We start from the raw sequence: 26,083 nt of genomic DNA, 5'->3' as shown, positions 1-26,083 counted from the left end.
GTTGTAGATTTACCCGACTACTGCAACAGATGATTGATGCTGTTTCTAGTGTCGACGCAAGCATGCTCAAATGAACCTGGCAAGAGCTAGAATATCGTCTTGATATTCTCCGGGTAATGAAGGGCGCTCATGTTGAAGTGGAATAATGACAATGAGTGAACATAAACTTTTTGAGATGCTCTTTTCAATAAAGCAAACCCCATCAAAAGATGTTTTCATTCAGTGATTCAAAGTTGTAAAGGTTTCATCATGTGACCACCCTGCACAGTATTATTGACAAAAAAAAAAAATCAAGAGATCACCAAAATTAATGGCCAAACATTTCTCTACAAAATAGACAAAATGTTTACTTGTGTGAATTGCAGAGCTTTCAGCCTATAAAGCCTTGACATCTCTTCTTGCTGCTGCTGTTTCTTCTTCTTCACAATTTCTGGCAGCCGCTCATACAGCCTGAAAATAAAAATCCAGGATATGCAATTATTCTTTTATTAAATTAACTTCTCAAATTTGCGTCATCTTTTACATGACTGACACTTAGGTGGCAGAGTGGGATATGTCCATTATTTATGGGACAAACAACCCAAACTTAACCCTTTACCATCCCTCATTCATCATCATATTGTTGCGGTTTTCGCGCCCGCCGGCGTGCGAACGGCTACGTAACTCGAATCGCGGCACGTCGCCCACCGGACGGACAATCCAGTCGTGACCCTCTCGGACTAACGCCGGGAACCAGTCACGGGTGGACCTTTCGGTCTCACCGCGATCGAGCCAATCAGCCCCCGCGTGGGATAGGGTTGCTCGCCAAATTCGACCTACCTAAGTACCCACGCGGAGGGTAGACCGGGCGATCGCACCTCGCCGCAGGTCGACTTCGGACATGGGCCACTTAAGCGACCCGTTCCGTACTATCAGAATAACCGAGCGGTGTTATCGTCGACCTCGACGGTTCGATTAATTATCGGGCGTACTCAGCCCACTACCAACCCTTTACGTGAAGCAAGATGGGGATTCAATGGGGGAAAAGACGAAGCGAAGCGGGAGAACAGTTCAACAATAAAGCACATTTATTCGCGACGAACGGAAAGCACACAAATACAATTCCACCAAATGCACACAAAAAAAAGAAAACACAATTCCATTTACACAAAAAGCAAACATAAAAGTGAAAACACAGTGCAGAGCTAATACCGACTACCGAGCACACGGCAACACTTATACAATTCTACTTCACAGACGGCGCCGACAACACATACCCAAAACCAAGGAAAAGAAATACCCTCAAGAATGAGGCAGGCCTGAGGCCGAGACCGGGTCGGGCCTACCCGTCTGGTGATGAGACGCGGAGCGGCGATGGCCCCGCAACCCGCGGGCCTCGTGGACAGTGCCTGGCAGGGGGTGGGAACGGGGCCCCCTTGGTCGCACTATCTCAGCGCGGGGGGAAACAGGAGGGGGTTGCTGATGCTCGGGGTATAGAGGATCTTTATTATCCCTGGTGTGCGTCTCCACCTCGGCCAGGTCGCGCTGCCGGCCTCCCTCGGGCGTGCAGCTCCTGGCACCGACGCGAGCACCCCCTCGTCCGGCTCTCTTCAGCTTCTCCAGCCACTGCAGGCTTCGGGCTCCAGACTTCTTTCGTTCTCGTTTGCGACTCTCTTCTGACTGACGAACACCGTCCTTTTATCCCCCCGTAACTTCGCCTTTGACCCCTCCCTTCGACCTTTCACCTCGCTCCCCATTGGCCCGAGAAAAAGTGGGCGTGAAGGCTTTTGATCCACAAATTTGCATATATCGATCGCCCTGGGGCGGGGCCACCCGCCCCTCGCTCACCGATTGGACGGCAAAAAGTGGGCGTGTGTCGTTTTTGATCCGTTTTTGAAGCACAAAATCCGTGATTTTGTACACGCTGTTCGACGCGCGTTCTGCATGAGTCCAACACCGGTACCCACAGCGGGGCAAGAACGGTGGCGATGCTACGGTTGTGAGGTGTGCGTGAAGGTCGTGGCGGTTGTGGTGAAGCGGTGGTTGTGGTTGTAATTGTGATGGTAATCCTGGCGGTTGGTCCAAAATAAAGATAGTAAAAGAAAAACGGCTATCCTGAAGAGTCGCAGCACGTATAAATGACATGTATTCCCACTAGACAACGGGTTTGGGCCTAACTACACATGCACTTACCGAGATACCTCACCTAAGGGACCTGAATGGTGGTTTGCGAATCTGGTAACCACAACACTACCCCCTTCCCTTTTTACAGACTCGTCCCGAGTCGTCAAATTTTCGTGTGCCATCATGTGTAGTTTTCCCCTAGTACACTTTACCTACGGATCCCTGAGTGCGACATTCATGGTATTCGTGTCCCCAAAATAAATAACCTGAGGGCTGCGTAACTATCTAAACAAACTCACTCACACGGACGACTTAAATAAAATTGCCGGCGTTAAGACAAACATGCCGGGGGCGCACTCATATGTACAGTACATCTTAACCTTAACTTACAAATTTTACACTAAACCATGGCCCAGGATCATTGAACTCTGCAAAAAGAAAGCAGTTAGCAGGGAGCCAGGCTGCCCGCATGCAGTCTCTGGCTCAAACAATGCAGGTGACAGGGAACGTGGCTGGCTGCTCACACGCAGTCCAAGGCCTTCCCTTTTGAACTGAACTCAGTGAACCACAACGGTGCTTGGGCTGCACAACGCAGTCTCCGTGCCAGCTCAAGTGGCACACGCAATGAGCACAACGAATGGATGCATGAACACAAACACGGTGCACGGGCCGCCACTGCAGGCCCGTGTTGTAGCTGCCAACAGGGCAGTTCTCGCAGCTTGCAAACTGTTGCCTTGCGGATCCTGGCGCACATGGAAATGAACAGGGGGGGCAAAGCAAAAATTGAACGGGGCTGGTGAACGTGGGCAGTGGGCATGGCATGGCAAAGGTGAGCAGGCAAACACAGCCCGCAGAAGAAGGCCGCTGCAGGCAAACATAGCGGGCAGATGAACTGGCCGGCACAGGCCTTGAAGTACAGCAGCTGCAGACGACGTGGCCGGCACAAGCCTTGAAGCAAAACACGGCCAGCCGATGGCACAGGCCTTGCAGCAAAACAACAGCTGCCGATGAAGTTGGCCGGCCTCCGCCTTGAAGACAAACACGGCCAGCCGATGAAGTTGGCCAGCCTTTGCCGTTCAGTGGAGGTTGGTGGAGGGAGTGCGGTGGTGCTGGCCACTTGGAAGGCGGGCTCGGACCTACCTACCTGTCTCCCTCCCAACCTATCGCCTTTGCCCGTCACTGTACATACCCACTCCCTTAATTTGTGAAAAACCAATTTAGCCCCCACTTATTTTTTTTGTTGTTTTTATTTTTACTTCCCCACTATAAATCGTCCCCTAACCCCCTTTATCGTCCTTGTTCGGCTAACCTATCCTGTCACCTAGCCGACTCCCAACCCCTACGTTCCCTTCCCGGAGGGGAACAAGGGAGAGCTAACGTCCTGTGTCGAGGCCCAACGAAGCCTCAGAATGGCCTCCCCAGAGTTCGGCGATCTATAACCAAAGTGGGTCCAGCGGCCCACAACGACAGCGAGGGGATGGATGGTGCGGAGGGGTACATCTCCTAATCTACCCTAACCATTTAACTGCTAAACTACCCCGGGGCTTTCAACAAGCGCCTCTCGCTTAAACTATTGGTTCTATAAACCCAGATTCCCGTCGCCTGTGTTGGTGTCCTCACAATTTCGGGCCTCGCCCCCCAATTTTCTCTCCGTGCCCTCACACGGTCTCCTGGCTGGGACACGTGGCTCCCTTTGGCAGGCACGACCCTCTGCCGAATCTCCCGCTATGGCACCCCCGGGCACTACACTGCCTCCGAGCCTACCAGCTCCCTAACACCGGGGAGTGCCCCCCATGGCACCTCCCCTGAAACGCACACGTGGCAGGCCGGCCTCCCGGGCCCCTTTCCGAGGGTCACCCGTGCCCACTGCACTGCCCACGCGGCTAATGGCGCCCCGGGCCCCCGCACCAAGCAGGCGCACCCGTGCCCACTACTCTATCCAGGTCCCCCATGGGCCCATGGCCTACCGCGGCCGACTAGCCTGGTGCCCGGGGTACCCACTCAGCGATACTCACCTTTCGCAGCCACGCTCCCAAGCCCGTCAACAGGGCTCCTGCACCCCTCCAAATGGGTCTCGAGCCTACTTTCCCACCAACAACAAAACGACCTCCATTTTTCAATTTGACTAACCCAGCTAACTCACTCTACACTGACCCCGGGGTCCCTTGGGCGGGAGTCACTCCTCCCCCCCATCACTCATCGCACCATGCATTCCCCATTCACTCCACACACACAGACCCGCTGGCCTCACTCACTCAACATGTCCTCACCTCACAACTCACCAACTCTTCAACACACTCACCGCTGAACTCTGCCATTCTTCTAACTACATCCCCTAACTAACTCGTGCTCCCACGTCGTCCCTTAAACTAGTAGCACGTTCCTTTTAACACTACGTAGCTAAGCTACGTCCCCTCTACACATCCACAAGTCTGTCACTGTCTCCAAAATAATCCCATAAATCAATTTCCCAACCTAAATCTGGCTACAATCCCTCTAACTAATCCATTCCACGGACTCCATGAGGACTTACCCCTGCCCCATGAAGTCGGTCTAACTAAGCTAACCCTTCCCCCTAACTAGTTTCCATCCTGTGCCCAGGGTAAGGGGGTCTTTCACCCCTTGCCCAGGAATCCTGTGCACCCGAAAGTGAGGCTTGCTTTTTCCTTTTCCATGCGCAGCACCTGCGCGGCAACTCAGAGCTCGCGCACTTTGCACCTGGCCGTGACGTCATGCAGCTGCACGTGTTCCTCGTCCCTCCTTGGACGCTACCATCCGGCAGAGATACCCCTCCTGCCGGATTCCAACCCCACGTGCAGCCATGACGTCACCGTGCGCATAAAAAAAAACACAAACCCCACGTCTCGAGGGGTTTCCCACGCGAACACATGTGCTTTGCCCGTTGGAGCTGAACACACACGATCGCGTGGAGAACCCGTCCGGTCCAAATCCATTTACCTGCCTAAACTTTGTCCGTCCGCGGGATCGGCAAATCCACCGCGTGCGTTTCCGGACCGGGACTTCACTCTCGCAAGCGAGCACGTGGTGGTCTCGTGCGTTGCACAGCACGAACCGCGTGCTCACTGCTGGGTGAACCCGGCACGGTCCTCGAAACAACTACAGCCGCTACCCGGCTTTCGTTCCTCCCATGTCGCCGTCGTCGCCATTCAACCCACGCACACCTGCGTGTTACGACGCACACAGTCCACTCCATCACATTCACACGGGGAGACGCGGCTGCGTGCTCCCGCATGCCGACTGACATCTCCCTCTCATACCGCTCTCTCACACACACGGTCTCCCTGGCACACAGCGACCTTGCACACGGCCGTTCACTCACGCGTGCCTCACTACTCACACAAACCATACTACTCACACGTGGTGCTCCATTCACTCGCGCGGGGGCACTCACCCGCGGTGCCTCACCCACGCACGCGAGGGCACTCAACCGCTGTGCCTCATCCACACACCGTGCCTCACTCATACACGCGGGGGCACTTAACCGCGGTGCCTCATCCACACACGTGGGGGCACTCACCCGCGGTTCCTCACTCATACTGGCCGTTTCACTCACACACACGGCCTCTTCCATACACGGTACCTCATCCACACACGGCGTGCTGGGAAGCACGTACTCCGGCACCATCGCCACCACACCACTCACACACGGGGTCGCTTCCACACACGGGGACGCACTCACCCCTTGCACCACACACACAGGGACAACCACACTGGGGATTCGTGTCCCCACAAGGGTCTCCGGGGCCTCTATACCCCCCAAGCTCTCCAAGCACCTGTCCACAGCACCCGTCCTCTCAACCTCGCAAAGCACGACCGAACTCACCTGGTCGTGACTCGCCTCAAGGGGGCAGACTCCCTCCCCTCGTTCCTGGAGGAGGCCATCCAGCTGCTCGCACTGGGTCTCTACACGCTCCGCGAGCTCACCCCCATTGTCCTCCACTACCTCCGTGTGTGTGTGTGCGTCACTTACCCCATCTTCATCGTGTCGTCTTCCCTCTATTTTGTTTGTCTCCCGTGTCTCTGCCAACTCTTCACCCTTTACCTCCCTTGTCTCAACTATTATTTCCGTTGTCGTCACCTCGTGTCTCGTCTCACACGTTTTGGTCTCCCCATTTAATTTTTCCCTTTCGGTCATCGTCACGACCCTCGCCCAACACGTTCCACGAATTATTTTTTCACCCGCCTCCACCGCGGGCCTGTCAGCCGTTGCACCCCCACCCAGCTCGTTTGCTCCCACACGTGGAGTCGCCATTTTAAGCTCCCTGCTCACTGCCTTCATGCCCGCCTGCAGGCATTGGCCCATGTTCTGCGTCTCACCCCGCAGCTCTTTCATTTTTGTTTCCATTCCGTTCATTTTTGTATCCATCTTTTCGTTTATTTGTTGTGTATTCGCATCCATCGTCGTTTTCACTTCATTCATTTGCTTGTTCATGTCTTTCATTTCGTTTTTCATTTCATTTGTGTTTGCATCCATTTTTTCGATCATTTTCGCATTCATCTTTTCGTTCATTGCCGCCAGCATGGCGCATAGCTGGGCCATGTTGGATGCACTCAGCTGAGCCGTTTCGGCAAGGGTTGGGGAAGGGTCTTGGTGGAGAGGGGGGGGGGAGGTGTCATACACCGCGGCCGCTGCCGCACCCACCTCGGGCCCTGGGTTCAGTTGGGCGAGTCCGTGTTCCTGCACAATCAACATTTCCTGCTCGGGGATTCCATCCTGGACCATGGACTCTACATTATTACACATATACATTTCTAATACCCCCGGCTCCCGCTCGCCTTGAGACGCCATCTTGCTTCTCGTGAAGGGTTAATTTGCTCGCTCGTAATTTGGAGGGAATCGGGGGTCGCTTCTCTCACCCCTGGACCGATTCCCGTGAATTTAATTGGAGACAGGAGAGCCCGTTTTCCTGTTCTCCGATACCAGTGCCGCGAGGAGGGCGATGAATTTGTATCCCACTCCTGACACCAGTGTTGCGGTTTTCGCGCCCGCCGGCGTGCGAACGGCTACGTAACTCGAATCGCGGCACGTCGCCCACCGGACGGACAATCCAGTCGTGACCCTCTCGGACTAACGCCGGGAACCAGTCACGGGTGGACCTTTCGGTCTCACCGCGATCGAGCCAATCAGCCCCCGCGTGGGATAGGGTTGCTCGCCAAATTCGACCTACCTAAGTACCCACGCGGAGGGTAGACCGGGCGATCGCACCTCGCCGCAGGTCGACTTCGGACACGGGCCACTTAAGCGACCAGAATAACCGAGCGGTGTTATCGTCGACCTCGACGGTTCGATTAATTATCGGGCGTACTCAGCCCACTACCAACCCTTTACGTGAAGCAAGATGGGGATTCAATGGGGGAAAAGACGAAGCGAAGCGGGAGAACAGTTCAACAATAAAGCACATTTATTCGCGACGAACGGAAAGCACACAAATACAATTCCACCAAATGCACACAAAAAAAAGAAAACACAATTCCATTTACACAAAAAGCAAACATAAAAGTGAAAACACAGTGCAGAGCTTATACCGACTACCGAGCACACGGCAACACTTATACAATTCTACTTCACAGACGGCGCCGACAACACATACCCAAAACCAAGGAAAAGAAATACCCTCAAGAATGAGGCAGGCCTGAGGCAGAGACCGGGTCGGGCCTACCCGTCTGGTGATGAGACGCGGAGCGGCGATGGCCCCGCAACCCGCGGGCCTCGTGGACAGTGCCTGGCAGGGGGTGGGAACGGGGCCCCCTTGGTCGCACTATCTCAGCGCGGGGGGAAACAGGAGGGGGTTGCTGATGCTCGGGGTATAGAGGATCTTTATTATCCCTGGTGTGCGTCTCCACCTCGGCCAGGTCGCGCTGCCGGCCTCCCTCGGGCGTGCAGCTCCTGGCACCGACGCGAGCACCCCCTCGTCCGGCTCTCTTCAGCTTCTCCAGCCACTGCAGGCTTCGGGCTCCAGACTTCTTTCGTTCTCGTTTGCGACTCTCTTCTGACTGACGAACACCGTCCTTTTATCCCCCCGTAACTTCGCCTTTGACCCCCTCCCTTCGACCTTTCACCTCGCTCCCCATTGGCCCGAGAAAAAGTGGGCGTGAAGGCTTTTTGATCCACAAATTTGCATATATCGATCGCCCTGGGGGCGGGGCCAATTCGCCCCTCGCTCACCGATTGGACGGCAAAAAGTGGGCGTGTGTCGTTTTTGATCCGTTTTTGAAGCACAAAATCCGTGATTTTGTACACGCTGTTCGACGCGCGTTCTGCATGAGTCCAACACCGGTACCCACAGCGGGGCAAGAACGGTGGCGATGCTACGGTTGTGAGGTGTGCGTGAAGGTCGTGGCGGTTGTGGTGAAGCGGTGGTTGTGGTTGTAATTGTGATGGTAATCCTGGCGGTTGGTCCAAAATAAAGATAGTAAAAGAAAAACGGCTATCCTGAAGAGTCGCAGCACGTATAAATGACATGTATTCCCACTAGACAACGGGTTTGGGCCTAACTACACATGCACTTACCGAGATACCTCACCTAAGGGACCTGAATGGTGGTTTGCGAATCTGGTAACCACAACAATATTTTCTACCCTCATTAACCCTCACCCAAGCCAACACCCTCCTTTTGAGATTATTGTGCTTTTTCCCTTCTCCCTCACATCCATATTTCCATTTATTTGTTCTGTTGTTATTTAATCCCTGTATTTGACTTCCTACAATTTCAGATATTTATCTGTTTAGCCGCTTTGTACTGTTCTGGCCATTTTGTTCAGTCTTGTGACTTTGTACGCAAAAATAAAAAATATTGCCAATTGAAATTTTCCTTTGCAAAGTCAACTAGCTTTCCATCCCTCCTCCTCCTGCCCAACCTGCCCCACTTCTCCCTGAAAAAAAAAATCCTCATCACTCTACTATCCAAGTCCTTTCTGATGAGCTGTAGATCATCTTTGCACATCAAGTGGTCATTTAACCAGAAATCACTTCAGGAGCAAATTCTTTAAAAGGTTACAAAATAAGTGTTATAGGTTACACCTGTTTGCAGTCAGTGGTTTAACTTAAAAATTAATCTCCCCACTTATCTAATGAGTTTTAAGGTACAACTCACTTGGTCAACCAACAAGGTAAACATTAAGATCAAGGAGCTTTCCAAAGAAGTCAGACATAAAGTGGTGGAGAAGCACCATTCAGGAGAGGGTTACAAGAAGATTTCAAACTCACTTATTATCCCTTTGAGTATGGTGAAATCCATCATTAAGAAGTGGAAGACGTATCATACCACCCATATCAGGTCACTCATTTAACCTCAGCAGCCAGGCAAGCAGGAAACTGGTTCAGGATGTCACTGTAAATCCAACAATAACTTTGAAAGATCTACAAGGTTTATTTTCAAGATGGGGGTCGGTGTTCATCGATGAACAATGTCCCATTCCCTTCAAAAAGCTGGCCTCCATGGACAGGTGGCAAGAAAGAAGCCATGACTGAAAAACGAGTCAACTAAAAGCTCGTGTGGTCAGATGAGACAAAAATTGAACTTTTTGGTCTAAATTCAAAGTGTTACAGCTGGCGCAAACCTAATACTGCACATCACCCAGTCAACACCATCAAGACTGCCAAACATGGTGGTGGCAGCATCACGTTATGGGTCTGTTTTTCATAATCAGGGACTGGCAAGCTTGTCAGGAGAGAAGGGACAATGGACGGTGCAAAGTACAGGAGAATCCTTGATGAAAACCTGCTTCAGTTAGCCGTGAATCTGAACCTGGGTAGGAGATTTACATTTCATCAGGGCAATGATCTGAAGCACAAAGCTAAACTGGAGTGGTTGAATAAGAAGAAAATAAACATTCTTGAGTTGCCCAGTCAAAGTCCTGACCTGAACCCAATTCAACATTTGCAGTAAGACTTGAAGATTGCAGTCCATCGACGATCCCCATTAAACTTGGTAGAACAAGAGAGATGGTCATGTGAAGAATGGGTAAAGATTTCACCATCTCACTGTGTGAAGCTGGGAAAGACCAACCCAAAGACTCATAGCAGCCATTGCTGTAAATGGTGCTTCCACCAAGTACTGACCTAAGAAAGGGACTGAATATTTTTACAACCAGTGAATTTTGATTTGTACATGTTTTTTACATATTCCTGACATGTAACCTCATTCAACTATAACAGTGTTTAGCATGATCTCTTCAGTATTGAATAAAGAAAGTTAATTTGGAAAGAATGTTTTTACATAATTTGTAGTTCATCGAAACTTGGTATGGGGTGAATACTTTTGAAGGCCACTGCAGCTCTTTTAAAGTTTGGTAATAAAATCTAAATAATTTTCGAATTCATGATGCGTGAACGGTTGGTGCCATTAAAGTTGAATGCGTTTAGACATATCGCATGATAATCACAGATAAGTGACTGGTGAGTTTGCGTTTGCCAGATTGTCAAAATGTCTGTTGAAATATGTCACTCTTCAACGTCACGACGTTGCCAGATATGCCTCCACCCACATTATTACATCAATATACTGTTACGGCTGTGGAAATTCACAGGACACCATATAGGTCCTTTGATCAGTTATGTCGATAAGTCTGTGTTCAGTTAGATTTCCCCACCGATGTTTAACGGGCAATTATTCGTGTGCAGGGCTGTGAATCTTCAGTTAGCCATTTTTCTTTTACAACAACCACAAACCAACTTCTCCACAACCGCCGACATCTCCACGAACACCAAAGGGCAACAACAACAACAACAACTCCATCACTCCCTCGGAAAGCGACTGTTAAAAGCATTCACTTTACAAGTTCCCTCAGATCGGGTAAACAAGATTGACGGTTGGAACTCAACTCCCGCCCCAATTTCCCTCAGATCGGGTAAACAAGATTTACAGTTGGGAAACAACTCATCCAGCCGATCTCTGTTGGAATGTTCCCCCCCCCCCACCCCACACGCCGCGGAGGGGAGGGGGGACGCACCGTGGATATAAAGGACGAGCTGATGAGAAGGTCTGGCGGTTGTTGAGAGTCTCTCTCGAGGTCTTTTTCTTGGAGCTGACGAGAGGGTCGTGGTCGGTCTGTCTCTCGAGGTGGTTGTCGAATTGGGTCTGCTGAGGGTCAGTCAGCCAGTCTGTGGAGTGCCTGTTGGGGTTCGAAGTGCCTGGAGCCTGCAGTCGGTGGCAAAGCTGAGGAGAACGGAGGAGACGCGAGCACAGCCAAGCCTGCTGTGCCGCGCGGAGCTGAGTGTTCTTGTTCGGGACGTGGAGAGAGCCGGAGAGAGCTCGCCAACCAGCACCGAACGGTCTGAGGTGAAGGTAACCTGCGCGGCCTCTTGGAGCTCCTTCGGTCCTCAAAGCTCCATGACATAAAGACCCCGAGAGGTCCAGTCTTTAAGGCGGTTTTTCCTTGCTTTTCTTTGTATGGAAGTTGTGGCGCCAAGTCCGTCAAGTAGAATTGTATAAGTAACTGTACATAATAAATAAAGGGTCGTAGTTCCTTTGCATTGTGTTTGGCTGTATAATTGCATGCCTGCTTCCCCCATTCATTGCATGACTGCTTACGTGCTTATGTGTTGTTTGGAAATAAATGTGCTTCTTTAAATGTTGACCTGTTCGTCGCATCATTTTTCCCAATTGAACTGCCATCTTGCCGTCGGAATATAGTGGGCTTTTAAATAGCCGATAATAGAATCGGGTCCAGCGAGGCCTCGCGATAATACCCTGCTCGGTTATCCCAAAATGGAGCGAGCTGCTTAAGCGGCTCATGTCCAAGCAGGCCTCGCTGAGGTACAATCTCTCGGTAATCTACCCGCGCGAATAATTAGGTAAATCGATTATTTGGCGATCGGACCCTGTAGCGCGCGGGTAGAGTGCGGACAAGGTTGTGGTGTGCTTGGAGCACACCCGTGACTGGTTTTCGGCATTGTTCCGGAAAGTCGTGACTGACTTGTCCGTCCGGTGGGCGTACGGCCACGATTCGGCGAAAAGCGGCTGTCCGCACACCGGCGGGCGAGAATTCGTAACGATACATGCTTGTACCAAGTTTGATTTAAATCCCTTCAGCTGTTCTCAAATAGCACATTTTTACCTGATATGACCTTTGACCTCTTGACCCCATAATCTCATCAGTTTTTGGATACATCATTATACATACTTGTAACCAAGTTTGACGAAGATCACTTCAGCTCTTCTTAAGTTATCACGTGAATAAAAACCTATCACGGACTCTAACCTTTGACCTCTTGATGCCACCAACTAATCAGTTCATTTCTCTTTCACACTGTATACCGATACCAAGTTTGGGCAAAATCAAGTCACTGGTTCACAAGTTAACACAGTAACATAATTTTTACTTTCCATGACCTAAGATAATTTAAAATATATATATATATATATATTGCATAAAGCTGCACAAGTTACCACAAGTCCAAAACTTCGGTGAAGTTTGTCATCACCGACCTTAATGTTGTCAGAAGACACTCACCAACGGCCAAATAATGAATGGCACAAAACAAACATTATAATTATTTCCCAAACCGATGCCCCTTGTAAAGAGGAACATAAAGAAAAGGGACATTATTTAATCACAGGAAGTAGCAAACTCACAGCCTTGATCTGAAGATAGCCTCCTTTCTCAAAATTTTTCTCTTCCGAGGCAATTTCTGTTTTCCTGTTAGAAAACAAATGGGAACATGAGTCTCAGAATTATGAGGATAGATAATGCATCATGTCAGGTTGCATACACAGCCAGCAAAACAGGGTCAAAAAGAAAGAAACCGAAATCAATGGACAAGTGCAGCAGAGACTGGTACATGACATTGAAGGGGACCGAGCTATTACTACATTAGATGAGCATGTGCTTAATAAACGAGGTTAAGTCTCTTTACTTCTTTTTTATGTGGCAGGGTTCTTTTCAGTAAGTCTCCTGCCAAAAATGACACTCGTAATGAATTCTTGATTTGTGAATTTTCTAGCATGCAGGTGGATACGCTTCATGTACATTCAATTTTTAGGGACTCAAGCATAGAGGTTGTTGCCAGAAAAAAATGAGGGAGCGAACCCCATTGAAATAAAGGAAACCAGTGATTCGGCCATGGCGTTATATTGTTGTGAATCTGGAAGCCATGAGCACACAGACATTCAAGTTCCTATAGCTTAGTTATTTCAATATGTATGTTTTTTCTAGTTAGAATCCATCCCCTAGTCTAATGGGTGAATAAATGTAAATGCACTGTGAAATTATTTTAATAGTCAGGTTTTCTTTTATTTAACAACACCAAAGACGATACCAACGATAACAACGCCATCTTCACTTCCATCCTGACGCCATGACGCTCGCGGCATTCTTCGCGCGCTCGCCAGTGGGTGGAGTCTAGCGTGGGCATGGCGTCCCTCCTTAGCCAATCGGCAAGGAGTGGGTGTCTCACCCTCCCCGTTTCCGATTCAACCCGATCGCCATGAAGCACGCGGTCAGAGGTGAGGAGGTGGGCGGAGCCACAAACGCCTCCGCTCGGGACTCCGCCCAGGAGGGTGGGAGTTGCCCCGCCTACCGTGCATCTGTCCAATGGAGGGTGGCCAGGGAATCGCGCGATGGTTCCGGCCAATCAACAGGCGAGTGGTCAGGAGAAGAGGCCCCTCCCTACGAGAAAAGAGAGGTTGGTGATCTTTTTGGATGAGGAAGAGAGATTGGTCTGATCCTGACGCTCACTGGTCAGCTCGAGCGCGGGTCACATCTGGACGCTCGCTGGTCATCTCGGGCACGGGTCGCAGTTCGACGACGCTGGGCTGGTCTCGTCCTGGTTCGCTCGTCTCGAAGACCGCACGAGGCGGGAAGGTCAATGTCGTCCTGGGTCTTTGTGTGTGCGTGTGTGTGTCTTGTGGGCCCCGTCTTTAAGTAGGAATGGTTAAGTGATTTTTGCCTGTACATTGACTGCATTGCTTTTATAGTCGGTTTAATTCTGCTCTGTGTTTACACTTTCCCTATTGTGAATAAATACCCCGATTGTTCAATGTTTTCAGCTCGTTTGTGTCTATTCTTGCATTGACTGAGCGTGTCACGTGTGAGGGATTAGCTGGCCATTGCCGTTGTCACAGGATAATCAGGACCGGCGGTTCTCGGCGATTCAACCGCTCTGAATCGCACACGGAATGAGCACGCAAAGCGGCTCGTTTCCGTACGAGTTCCGTAGAGGGTGAAACTCCCCGGTAGTGGACCACGTGGGTATTTAGGTAAATTGAAATTGGTAATTGACCCTACCCCACGTGGTCTATCCATTGGCGAATTTCGGTCCGATAGAGCAATGGTTCTCAACCTGGGGGTCGCGGGAAGGTTGTCAAAACAAATAAACAATAAAGAAATTAATAAATATTTTTTGAAAATGATTTTTCAATTAAATCTCCCATACCAATGTTATAATGTAGTCATTATGAAACAGATTTGAGCAGCAAGTGAAATTAGTATGTGTGTGAGAGAGTGAGTGAGTGAGTGAGTGTGAGAGAGAGAGAGAGAGAGAGAGAGGCACAGTGTGGCGGGTGCTGAAAGTCAATGTTAGCGCAAGGTGGCTGAATATGGATCGGTGGCTTGTCAAAAAACGTCTGCCAGCTCAAGATGCGGACCAAGATGACACATGTGAAGGTGGGCCAACTGTTACAAGTTCAACTGAAAAACGTAAGGCGCCAGCGACAGATTTGGCCTCCAACAAGCATCGGAAATATCAGACTGACTTTCTGCAGTACGGATTCACATGCCTAGCCAAAAATGAAGTGGAATATCCACATTGTGTTCTGTGTTCAGAGGTGCTTGCTCACGAAAGCTTGAAACCAGTGAAATTGAAGAGACATTGACAAACCATTAGATTTTTTTTCTTCGTAAGGAGGGAGAACTGCAGAGCCAAAAGACGACTTACGTGAGCACTCTACAATCCTTGTCAAAGCCCTGTTGGCTTCATATGAAGTGGCATACCTGGTTGCTCAATCCAAAAAGCCCCATACTATTGCAGAGAGCCTGATCCGCCCAGCAGCGATTGCAATGACCAGAGCTATGCATGTTGAAAAAAAAAATAGCGAGCACACTTGAGACTATTCCACTGTCTAATGACACAATGGCGAGGCGCATTGGTGAAATGGCCAACGACATTAAAGAGCAGCTCATTGACCGAGTGAAGAAAAGTGGAAGATTTTCCCTCCAAATTGACGAAACAACGGATGTTTCCAGTGATGCACAGTTACTTGTTTTTGCAAGATACAGCTACGAGGGGAAAATGTACGAGGATATGTTGTTTTGTTTTGCAGGCCCAGCTATATGAGAATGAATGATAATAGCCTATTGCCATCAGCTTGTAAAGCAGTCCTGTTGCCTCCTTCACAATTAGTTGTGCTGTCGGATCTTGAGTAAAATTTAAAACTGTACTTAAAGCCAAATTGATTTAGTTTTAGGTCATCTCTTCAAGCATGACCTAATAATATGGGTGTCGATGTCCTTCGATCCGTCCGTCCGTTCACAATGAAGTTGAAGCTGGAGATCTGGTCATTAGTTATCCTGATAGACGTCGATGGTCGTACACGATGGTATGACTTTCAAGGTCACCGAAGGTCAAGGTCACGAGGCCTTTGAAGTTGCAAAAATGACGATTTTCAAATTCTATCTCCGCCATTTCTCAAGCGATCTTGAATTTGATTGTAGCATATGAATCTATGGGACAATATCTAAATTTGGTCAGGCCGGATTTTCGATATTCGCTTTCGTTTTCGTGTCACGTGACTTCAAAGTTGGCAAAAAATGCAAAAATTGCGATTTTTCAAAATCTATCTCCTCCTACATTTCTCAAGCGATCTTGAATTTGATTGTGGCATATGAATGTATGGGACAATATCTAAATTTGATCGGGACGGATTTTCGAATTTCGCTTTCGTTTTCGCGTCATGTGACTTCAAAGTTTTCAAAAACTGCCCTACCTTCAGGAGGCTATATATTCTCGACTGGGCATGGTAAAAGTTAGTGAATGGTGCCATTGCATAGCAGCAGACCTTGTCTTTCATGTCCATTCGAAAGAATACCGATATCTTCGAATACGTACACGTCATGTGACTGAATTTTGTGAAAACTGCTTCATGTAGTTGCAAAATGACGATTTTCAAAATCTATCTCCTCCTACATTTCTTAAGTTATCTTGAATTTGATTGTGGCATATGAATCTATGGGACAATATCTAGATTTGGTCGGGCCGGATTTTCGATATTCGCTTTCGTTTTCGCGTCACGTGACTTCAAAGTTGGCCAAAAATCCCTCCTGACCCGAGAACACTACACCCTAGTAACAGGAACTCATGCTTGTAAAGGTCGTTCTCGTGCTTGGTATTCGTTAACTCTCGGTTTGTGACTCCTATTATATAATCTGCCTGCCTGCCCGCCCGTGGCCTGCCCATAGCATAGCTTTTTAGGTTCCCCCACTCATAGCCGAATGTCCCCACCAAATCAGCAAATCGCCATAGGCCTAGGTCATGGAAGCTATCAGAATCGAAAAATATCGGATGGCATATCGTTACGTGTTTAATATACGTCAAAGTGCTGGAAAACAATAGAGAGATCTCCATTGTTTTCCAGCACTTTGATATACGCCATCCTTCTTTTGACACGAATATTGATCGGCAGCCGACACGACGGGACAGGTGTCCAGTCATATGAAGTTTTTACAGTGTTGTGTTTTTGATATTTCCGGTGTTTATCATTGCTTCGTCAAATAATCGCCATGTGTGATTGCGATATATCCGGTTTCCTTCCGCGTTTATTTTATGTCGTACACATATAAATATTATTCCTGCATATAGTGCACAGTCATCAGTTGTCTTAGTCATCGGTTGGTCCAGTGGAGTCCACTGGAATATTCTGAACTGAACGAACAGAACTGTGGATAGTAAGAGTGAGTAGTGTGGTGTCGTCAGTGTTGTTGTTGCACTTTTTATAAGAGATTGGAAAACAAAAAGGCCAGGCCTACGTATCTACCCATCAAATCCACTGACTGACTGGTTTGTGTCATAGTTGTCTGTCTGCCATTTGCTGCTGTGTACCTACCTACTCTACTACATAGAGTGATAGTGATTATACCACCTACTTCTACGGACTTTGGCCATATACCAACGAGGCATTATTTGACGGACTCGTTGGCATTAGTGCAGAGGAGAGTATAGTATATAAATTTGGTGATTGGTGTCCAGTAGACAGCTACAGCTGTGTGGTAAGTCAGGAAATAGACCCTATTCGGCTCTCGTTCGGAACACTGCAACACTTTTTTTATTTTAACAGCGAGAAGGCTAGTTTTGGTTTTAACTTGTAGAGAATTATTTTTTAGTACAGATCGCCGAGTTTCAGCAACTTTGAGCTCGTGATAGATGAGAAATTGACCAAAATTTAAGGCTGAAAATGCACTGCACATGCTCAGATGTTCCGAACTCGGACGAGGAATAAGGTCTATTGGAGAGCTTTTCTTGCATTTACTATTTCACTATTAATAAGGGTGTGCGGTTTGGTTATTTTACTGTTCGGTTGGGGTGATTAGCTCGGTTCTTTGGTTCAGGTCAAACATCTCATCCATCAAAATCGACCAATTCTACTGACTTGGACTAAGCAAACTTCTACAGAATGCATGTTAGACACTCTGCAATAACTGAAAGTAAATGATGACTATAGAACAAATTAATCGGTGGGAAGGATGGGATGGTTTGGTAGGAAGGTAATGATGGACAACGTGATGCTCAAGTTCACAGTCAAACTCCTTCCTACTGCTGCTACTGGACTCTTGTATATTTATACATTTTCCGCCGAAGGTGGAAAAGTTTCAAAACCCGAAATGTAAACGTCGGCATTTATTTTCAAAATATAATTTCGTGCGCGCGCGCCAAAATGCCGAGTCATCTTTAACCAAACTGTGCAGTTCGAGTTGCGCAGTAGTCTTCGGTCATAACTGAACATTGAGAACTTGTGGTGTTATAGAGATGACCGTCACCCCCACACGGGGGTAATTTTTTGTTTTGTTTTTTGTATATTTTTGGTCAGTAATGCAAGGTTTGTGTATGTCTGGTAGCTGTCATGTGTGATTGTAACCTTTGTCTGCAGCAGAGGGTCGCTCAATCTTCCAGTCTGTGTCCTGTGCATAAATAGGCTACATACCGCTCTTTGCAATTACAGAAGCCTTTTTTATGAATGTGGCTGGCTGTTTTTACTGTGTTATACATCAGTGTAAATAATTAATTTGTGATGCCAGTTTCGTTTAGTTCTGTTTAGTTTTAACAGCTGGCAGTACCTAGGCGTTGACCAATGTGCTCCAGGCACTGTGGATTTTTTTTATGCGCTCCGTGATGTCACTGCAGTGTGTTTCAAGTGCGAGTCGGGAGGGGGGTCGCGAACCCCAACTTAAATTTTTTGGTGGGTCACGGCTCCAAAAGGTTGAGAACCACTGCGATAGAGGACCTGTCGACCCCGGACTTATCCTGGGCAACGATCTGAATTCCGGGCGATCGGTCGAGCTAACTTGCGGCTCCATCCAGCTGATGGACCGTGGCCGACGTCCCGGCCCTGCAACAATATTAGATCTTCTATTCTTAATTCTGTTTTTGTTCGTAAAAATGTATAAAAAGTTTAGGTTATCTGAAAATGTTTTGAGTACATGGTGTGATAGGGTTGTGGATATTTTGGACAACAGGATCAAGTATTTTTAATAGGGGCTGTTTCACAGTCATGGTCATTTTTGGTATTTTGTACACTTGCATGCTAAATAGCTAAATGAGAGGCTGTAGTATCTCTGTCATTAGGGCCAGTAGTTGGTACTAGTGATGGCACAACTTGGACCACTTTTTATTTGACAAAAAATGTCAATTTTTGGCAGAATGACATAAAAATTGCCATTTTTTGACAAATAGCTGTCTCATTTTCTCCAGGTACACTGCACTCACAGTGTATAAACAAATAAAAGCAGAAATTGGGACTTTTATTTGTTGTTGCATTAATTTAATACCTCTTCTGTACTTTGTCCACAACATATTATTCATTTCAGACTATGAATATTTATTTCACCCTCAATAAATATGTCCCACCGTTCGTCCGTCAAAAAATGTCCTCTCCGGAAATGCATATTGTAGAATACATTTTTTATATATAAATAAAGGATATTTTTTAAAGTTTATTGTGTGTTTTACCACGTGTGTATATACCTGCACTGATATTATGCTACAAAGTTTGAGTGTAACCAATAACCTTCTATTTGCATGGCCTGCACTGATTGCCTTACATGTGTCCATCAAAAACGTGTCCTCTCCGGAAACACCTAAACTGCCACGAGTTACAAGGAAACTACTTGCTGGCTATAAATTTTGATGTTTTGTAAGGTTGACATAGTCATGAATATCCATCAGTAAAAGGTATTTACATTTATGTAATTTATCTTGTTACAACACTGATTGAATGTCCATGTCCATAATGTCCTCTCCGGAAAGTTATTCAATGGCATTCAACAGGAGATTAATCACATGAAATGACATTGAATTTCGTATAATTATTGCTTCATCCAGCACAATATTGACTATTGTTAATAAAGTATGCTGAATTTGATTACTTTTAACACATTTACTCTAGTTTTTGAAGGCTAAACCTGGGCTTCCTGGAACATGCTTAGTTGTCTGAGAAAGAAATATGATATAATTCCCACCGTATGATCACTTTTTGCAAAAATAAATATGTAGTAACATGTCATCACATATAGTTACACCCAAATAATAATATACAGATATTTGGTACAATACTAGACATAAAAGAGCCCATAATATTACTTTCCGGAGAGGACAAAAATATTTGACGTATGTATGCCTGTTGCTTTATGTAGATTTTCTACTTTTCTGCTTGCAGATTAATCAACTGCTGCTGGTGGAAAACAGTGGTGGCAGTTAGAATAACCCCTCACTCTCCTGTAGTTTTAGCATTGTACTGCTATAGTGGTTACTGCTTTAGTATTCCAATGGCCAAGACGCAGGGACATTGAGGAAAACTTACATGTTTCATTTATTTTCTTCGGGCCTATTACTTTGCTGGGAAATGACCCATTCATAATAGAGGATCTTGCCTCTGTTACTCAGGCCTTCAGTAAAATCAAATAAGATGATACAGTACTGTATGCAGTAATCTTCATCCCCATGCTTATAAAAGTAGCCATGACATTACATGTATATTTTGTCATGTCAAAACATTTTGTCCTCTCCAGAAGAATTTCCTTATTTTTGATTGTGCAGATTAATATTTAGTTCAGGAGATGAACTCTTTCTTTTTCCTTCAAGGCAGGGTGAATATTTCAGTTATATATAAATTTTAGTGACTAATCATGTATTACTTAAATGTCTGAGTAACAATACATTTCCAACTGGTCTTGCCTGTGTCAAATGTATGATTAATGATGTATACATGACAAATGATCATGTTGAATAAGATAATATCTTATGTTTTGATTTAATAAATATATATTTTGTATCTGAAAATAAGATAAATGTATTTCTTTCAAGTTATATTATTCAGAATATTCATACATTCATGTCAAAACATATTGTCCTCTCCGGAAGCATTTTGGGGAATTTCCAAATGATATTTAACAAGCTGAGAAACTTTTAGTGTATGGAATAAACTGCTGTTTTTTTTCAGGACAGGTCCTATTTTGCATATAGCTTTAAATTATATTACTAAATAAAATAAAATATATTATTAAATAAATGTCTGAATACTAATACATCTCAAAGTTATCGCATCTTTAGAAACCGTTGGGCTAAATGATACAGCCGGTTTTAAAAAGTGCCAAAATCCCGTCTAGATTCACTTACTAGGTGTATTTTGTATTGGCATTATAAGATAAATGTATTACTTTGCAGTTATATCTTGTACAGAATGTATTGCTTCATGTCAAAAAATTATGTCCTCTCCGGAAAAAATATGTGATTTTCTTCATTTTTTCATTGTGGTGGTAAACTTTTATTTTCAGAGATAAATTAGTAATTTTTTCAGAATATGTAGAAAAGTACATGTAGTTTTAAAATTTTGTGCTAAGTTCCATCATATGCAGTGCTATTAGTGACAGTGGTAATTAAAACATATCTTTTTTCTGGATATTTGAAACTTAGTTCAGTCTTTTATTGATATTTCTACAAATATACTTCATTTGTATACTGAATCATAATTCCAGTAATGGAATAATACTTGTGGAACATATGGAAACCACTGAAGTTTGATAGTGTTGTTATTTTGTGGTTATAGTTGAATTGTATTAATGACTGTTATAGTTTTAAAAATACTCTCCTAACATCCTTGGGGTATTATTTTAAATAAGAAATATTCATTCAGATGCTCCAAAAATTTGGATATAAATATTGTAATTAACAATGTTGGATTTGGAGAAATAAAAATACTGAGTTTGAATTTTTAGTGGTTGCGAGACAAACTTGGTGTCCTCATTGTGAAACAGCCCATAGTCGAGGCTTGTTTTCCCAGGATTGGTCAAAACCATTGTTGAATAAGCTTAAATGTTCGTAAGGATATTGAGGATCTGCAGGTTCGTAAGGATATTGAGGATCTGCATGCTAAGCATGTTATAGCTCCGGCAGATAAAGCAGCTAATAATTTTGTGGTGGTTTGTAAAAAGTTTTACGTTAAGGTTTTATGAAGGGAGTTAGCTGTTGATATAGTTACCTTTATCAGTGCAGAAAATAACACATATGTTCCATGTCAAAAGCCTCTCCAAGTCATTATAGCTGAGCATCACAAAGTTTTGGGTAATAATTTTAACATTAAATGTAAAGAGATAAATTTGTGTATTCCCCGTTTTTTCTGAATCCTTAAAATTCATAAAACCCATCCTAGTTTAGGTTTATTGAGGGAGCTAGGTCACTGTACTTTGAAACAGTTGTCAGTTACGGTTAATTCAGGTTTCCGAGTCGTTAGGGATCAATCTAGGAAATATTGTTCATCAATTAGTAACAATTATAGTCTTAACACTTTCTGGTGTATTAGTTCCACTTTCAAGTTGTTGGATAGGATTAGATTCCTCAATATTAAATCTGTTGATGTTTTCGATTTTTCTACCTTGGATACAAATTTGGATTTGGCACTCTTTCATGTTCGTGATAAAATTGTTAACTTTTATAATAAATCTTTATTTTTATGGGTTTTAATTGTTTTGACCAACAAAAATTGAAAGATGATGTTAATTTTATTTTGTTTCACGTTTTTGTATATTTTGGTGGGAAAATATTTCAACAAATAAAAGGTATTCCAATGGGAAGGAACTGTAGCCCCGTGTTAGTGGATATTTTCCTTGTTTAATGCGAGTTTTCATTTGTGCAGAAGTCGATGAAGGAGAAGAAGTTATTAGGCTGAGCTAAAATATTATCTTCTACATGTCGTTATATTGATGATATATGTGTGATTAATTATGTTTTTTGATACTGATTCATAGGATTTATCCAGAAAGCGTAATAGCAGATAAGAGTCGTCGTGATGATAGTGTAGTGACATATCTGGATGTGGTAGTTAGAGTTGGAAAAATAGTTTTAGGTCCAGTACAAATGTGTGTCATCAGGTTAAATGTTTTAGGTTTCCTGTCTTGTGTACATTTCCATCTAGTAAAGTCGCAGTTAAGATAAGCTACAATGCGTTTTCATCTCAGCTTATTAGATCTGATCGAATTTGTCTGTTTAGGATGATTGTGTGGTTCGTTCTAAGAAGATGCATTTCCATCATGTTAGAGAGAGAGGGGTTGTTTTGCTAAGAGTTTGATTCAGTCATGCGAGAAGGTTTTTAGATGTCATTGTAATCTCTTGTTTGAATTTGGTTGGTTTTTGTATTAACAGGTCCCCATTAGCATTGGAAGTTGTGTGAAAGAATTAAAATAAACAAGTAAAGGTAAAAAATAAATAAGAAAAAAAAAATGAAAAACAAAGACCAACTCACATCTCACCTGCGCATGTTAGTAATAACCATTTAGCTCTCACCTTATTAATTAAACCCAGGTGGCTAGGATTATACAAATAAATTGACTCATCCCTTCAGCGAGAAGAGCATGGTGAGAAAAGCGGAGCCATTGTTGTGGTGTTGCTGATACCCAAAGTGCCCTGGGAAGTGACGATACTTCCCTCAATCTCAGTGGCTGTTTGTCTCTTCTAATAGTCTTTTCGTGTGTGTGTGTGTGTGTGTGTGTGTGTGTGTGTGTGTGTGTGTGTGTGTGTGTGTGTGTGTGTGTGTGTGTGTGTGTGTGTGTGTGTGTGTGTGTGTGTGTGTGTGTGTGTGCATTGTTGGTTGTCATCTCCATATGCGGGTTTCAGAAGGTGGAACGGAGTTCTCCCAGGTCTCGAAGTATCTACCTCTGTTTTGGAAAAAGGGATGAGGTCACGATTCATGGCCCAAGCTGTGAAGTTTTGTTCTCAAAGTTTTGTTCCTTCGAGTCTTTTGAGGATTATCGCTGAGCCCCAGACAGCTTCCAACTGCAGTTTGTTTGTATTCCTATTCCCAGGGATGTTGTTTTAAGATTCATGAGTTTCTTCGTCATCATTCCCACTGCTCCAACGATCACTAGTATAATTTCGGCATTCTTTAGCTTCCAGGATCTTTCCACTTCATTTTTGAGGTCTTGGTATTTGATCATTTTCTTGATTTCTGCATTGTTGAGGCCAAATTTGCTGGTAACTGATACCTCAATTAGCAATGCCGTTTTTTTATTCCTCAGTACTATAGCCGGTCACAATGCTTTGTTTGCTTTGTTCACGCTCAATGGGATCATCAGGTCGAACGTGAGCGTTACTTCCTTGCTATCAATGATTGCTTTTGGTTTATGTTTCCAGGAGTTTTCTGGAACTGGAATATTGAAATTTCTGCAGATATGCTAGTGGATTGCTGCACAAACCTTGTTGTGCCAAAATGTGTACTATACAGCTGTTCTGACATGGGTTTTTTGGGGGGTTTTTTTTACATCCTGATAGATGGTAACTCGTATTTTCTGTTTCTACCTTGCAGAACCTCCACCTGTTTGACTGATTTTATAGTTCTCCCAGTTGTTGGTGCATGTCTGTTGATATTTCGCTTTATATTTTTCTTTTGTGTTTTTTGCAATCACTGGGGTTGTATTCGTTGCCATTTCAGTTTCTTGTGCGACATCTTCCATTCGTAACTGTCTTTGGAAGTTGTTTGCTTGGTAAGTTAGGAATACCTTCTCTGGCTTGCTGTCTTTGTGTTTGTGTACAAATTAGATCCAGTAGTCTGTTGCACTTTTCACGTATTCAGCCAGTCTGACATTTGTCACTCTGCGCACTTGGTTGAGCTCCATCAGGCCGCTACCTCCTTCTCGTATCAGCACGTACATTATCGGGATACATTGATTATTGTAAAACATTTGGTGGTGAGGGGTTTCCTTGTTTTGATATTTAGTTTGTTGATTCCTGCTTGTGACCAGTTTACTATTCCACAGCTGGACTGGAATACTGGTACTGCTAGTTGATTTATGGCTTTGACTTTGTTCGTTGGAGAGAGGTAAGTTTTCAGGATCAGCCTCGTTCTACACAGGTATTCTCTGGTAATTGTTTTCCGCATTTGTTTGTGACATACTTGGCCCTCTTCTACTCCGAGGTATTTGTAAGATGCTTCATTGTCGAGCTCCTGCACTGTTGTATTTGTATCAATTTTTATGTTGTCCATTCTTGTTGGTCTACCTTGTATGAATGTGCACTTGACACACTTATCTCGACCAAATTCTATTTTCATGTTGGCGTAGTTCCCTTTCACTAATTTCAGTTGTTCTTCCAATAATTTGTTGTTTGATGAAAAGAGTTTTAAATCATCCATGCACAGTAGATGCGCCACGTTCACTGTCTCTTTGGACGTTCTCTTATTGGATGCAAGGGTTTATCCATGTCCTTGGTCATTCATGAGGTTGCTCAGTGGGTCCAGAGCCAGGCAAACAGGAGGGGCAAAAGGCTGTCACCCTGAAAGATCCAGCGATGCATCTTCACTCCTGGTATTTTGATCTTTCCTTCTAAGTGCTGCAGCACGAGTGTGGTATTCCATAGATTCATTACTTTCTTACTCAGTTTGATGATTTTTTCGGTTGATCTTGTGCAAGTAGATGCATTTTATCATCCACGAATGTGGAACACTATCAAAAGCTTTTTCTTATAGTCTATCCTGGCAGTGGACAATTTGGTTCTTCTCGTTTTACAGTTTTAACTATGGCCTTGTTTAGTAGTAGGTAGTCGATTGTTCCATGGCATCTTCTTTTACATCTCTTCTGTTCTGTCTCTGGGCCTCCTTGTTGTGTTAGTTGATGCATAATTTCTGTGATAATTCTGGTCAGAAGTTTAGATGTTGTTGGAAGACATGTTATTGTTATATACCTCCTTCCTTCCTTCCATACAAGTGCTGCTTCATCAGGATGAAGATTACCTTACTGTGGATACTTGTAAGGTAGTTGGGTTTCTTCAGATTTTGGGATGAGGTCGGAGTTACCTTCGGTGAGCCACTCATCCAATACCTCCTCCCCTTAGATAAGTTTGTTGAATGCTTGAGCATCGCGATTGTGGAGAGCATCGAGTTGCTTTAGCCAGAAATTTGGAAATCCATCGGGCCTAGGCTTTTAAAGTTTGGCATTTTTGGAAGTGTTTTTTTTTTTTCCTTCATCAATTATCACTGGGGACATTTCCTTTAGGTGTTGCTTTTGCTTTTCCAAGTTTTGGATCCAATCCACCTCCTTGTTATTCCCGCGCTTTTGAAGAAAAGCGGGAATATTGTGATTGTCTCCGCCGTCCGTCTGCTTTACCCTGTAACTCCTCCTACACCGTTTGAAATAGGAACTTGAAACTTTGGGACATCGTACATATATGTATGGGGAAGTGCACAACACCTTCGGATATGACCCCTAGGGGGCGGGCCAGAGGGGTTGGGGTCATGGGGTCGATTTTTTTTTTTAAATTGTC

At 45.2% G+C, this 26,083-nt stretch overlaps 1 protein-coding gene across 5 annotated transcripts in view; it reads right to left on the bottom strand.

Annotated features, from left to right (window-relative positions):
• Positions 1–26,083, bottom strand: part of LOC147016225 (uncharacterized) — a 78,922-nt gene that overhangs the window by 5,511 nt on the left and 47,328 nt on the right. For all 5 annotated transcript variants that reach the window (XM_085849061.1, XM_085849064.1, XM_085849065.1 and 2 more), the window contains 2 exons: positions 12,702–12,765; positions 351–450 (listed from right to left, as the gene is read on the bottom strand). In XM_085849061.1, coding sequence (XP_085705187.1) covers positions 351–450; positions 12,702–12,765 — 164 coding nt within the window. The remainder of the gene's footprint in view (positions 1–350; positions 451–12,701; positions 12,766–26,083) is intronic.

The sequence above is a fragment of the Eptatretus burgeri genome, chromosome 12 (genome assembly GCF_056783735.1).
Source record: "Eptatretus burgeri isolate ZD-2024b chromosome 12, Ebu_testis_v1, whole genome shotgun sequence".
NCBI lineage: Eukaryota > Metazoa > Chordata > Myxini > Myxiniformes > Myxinidae > Eptatretus > Eptatretus burgeri.
Note: the sequence above shows the minus strand (reverse complement) of the source record. Positions and strands in the feature narration are given on the sequence as shown.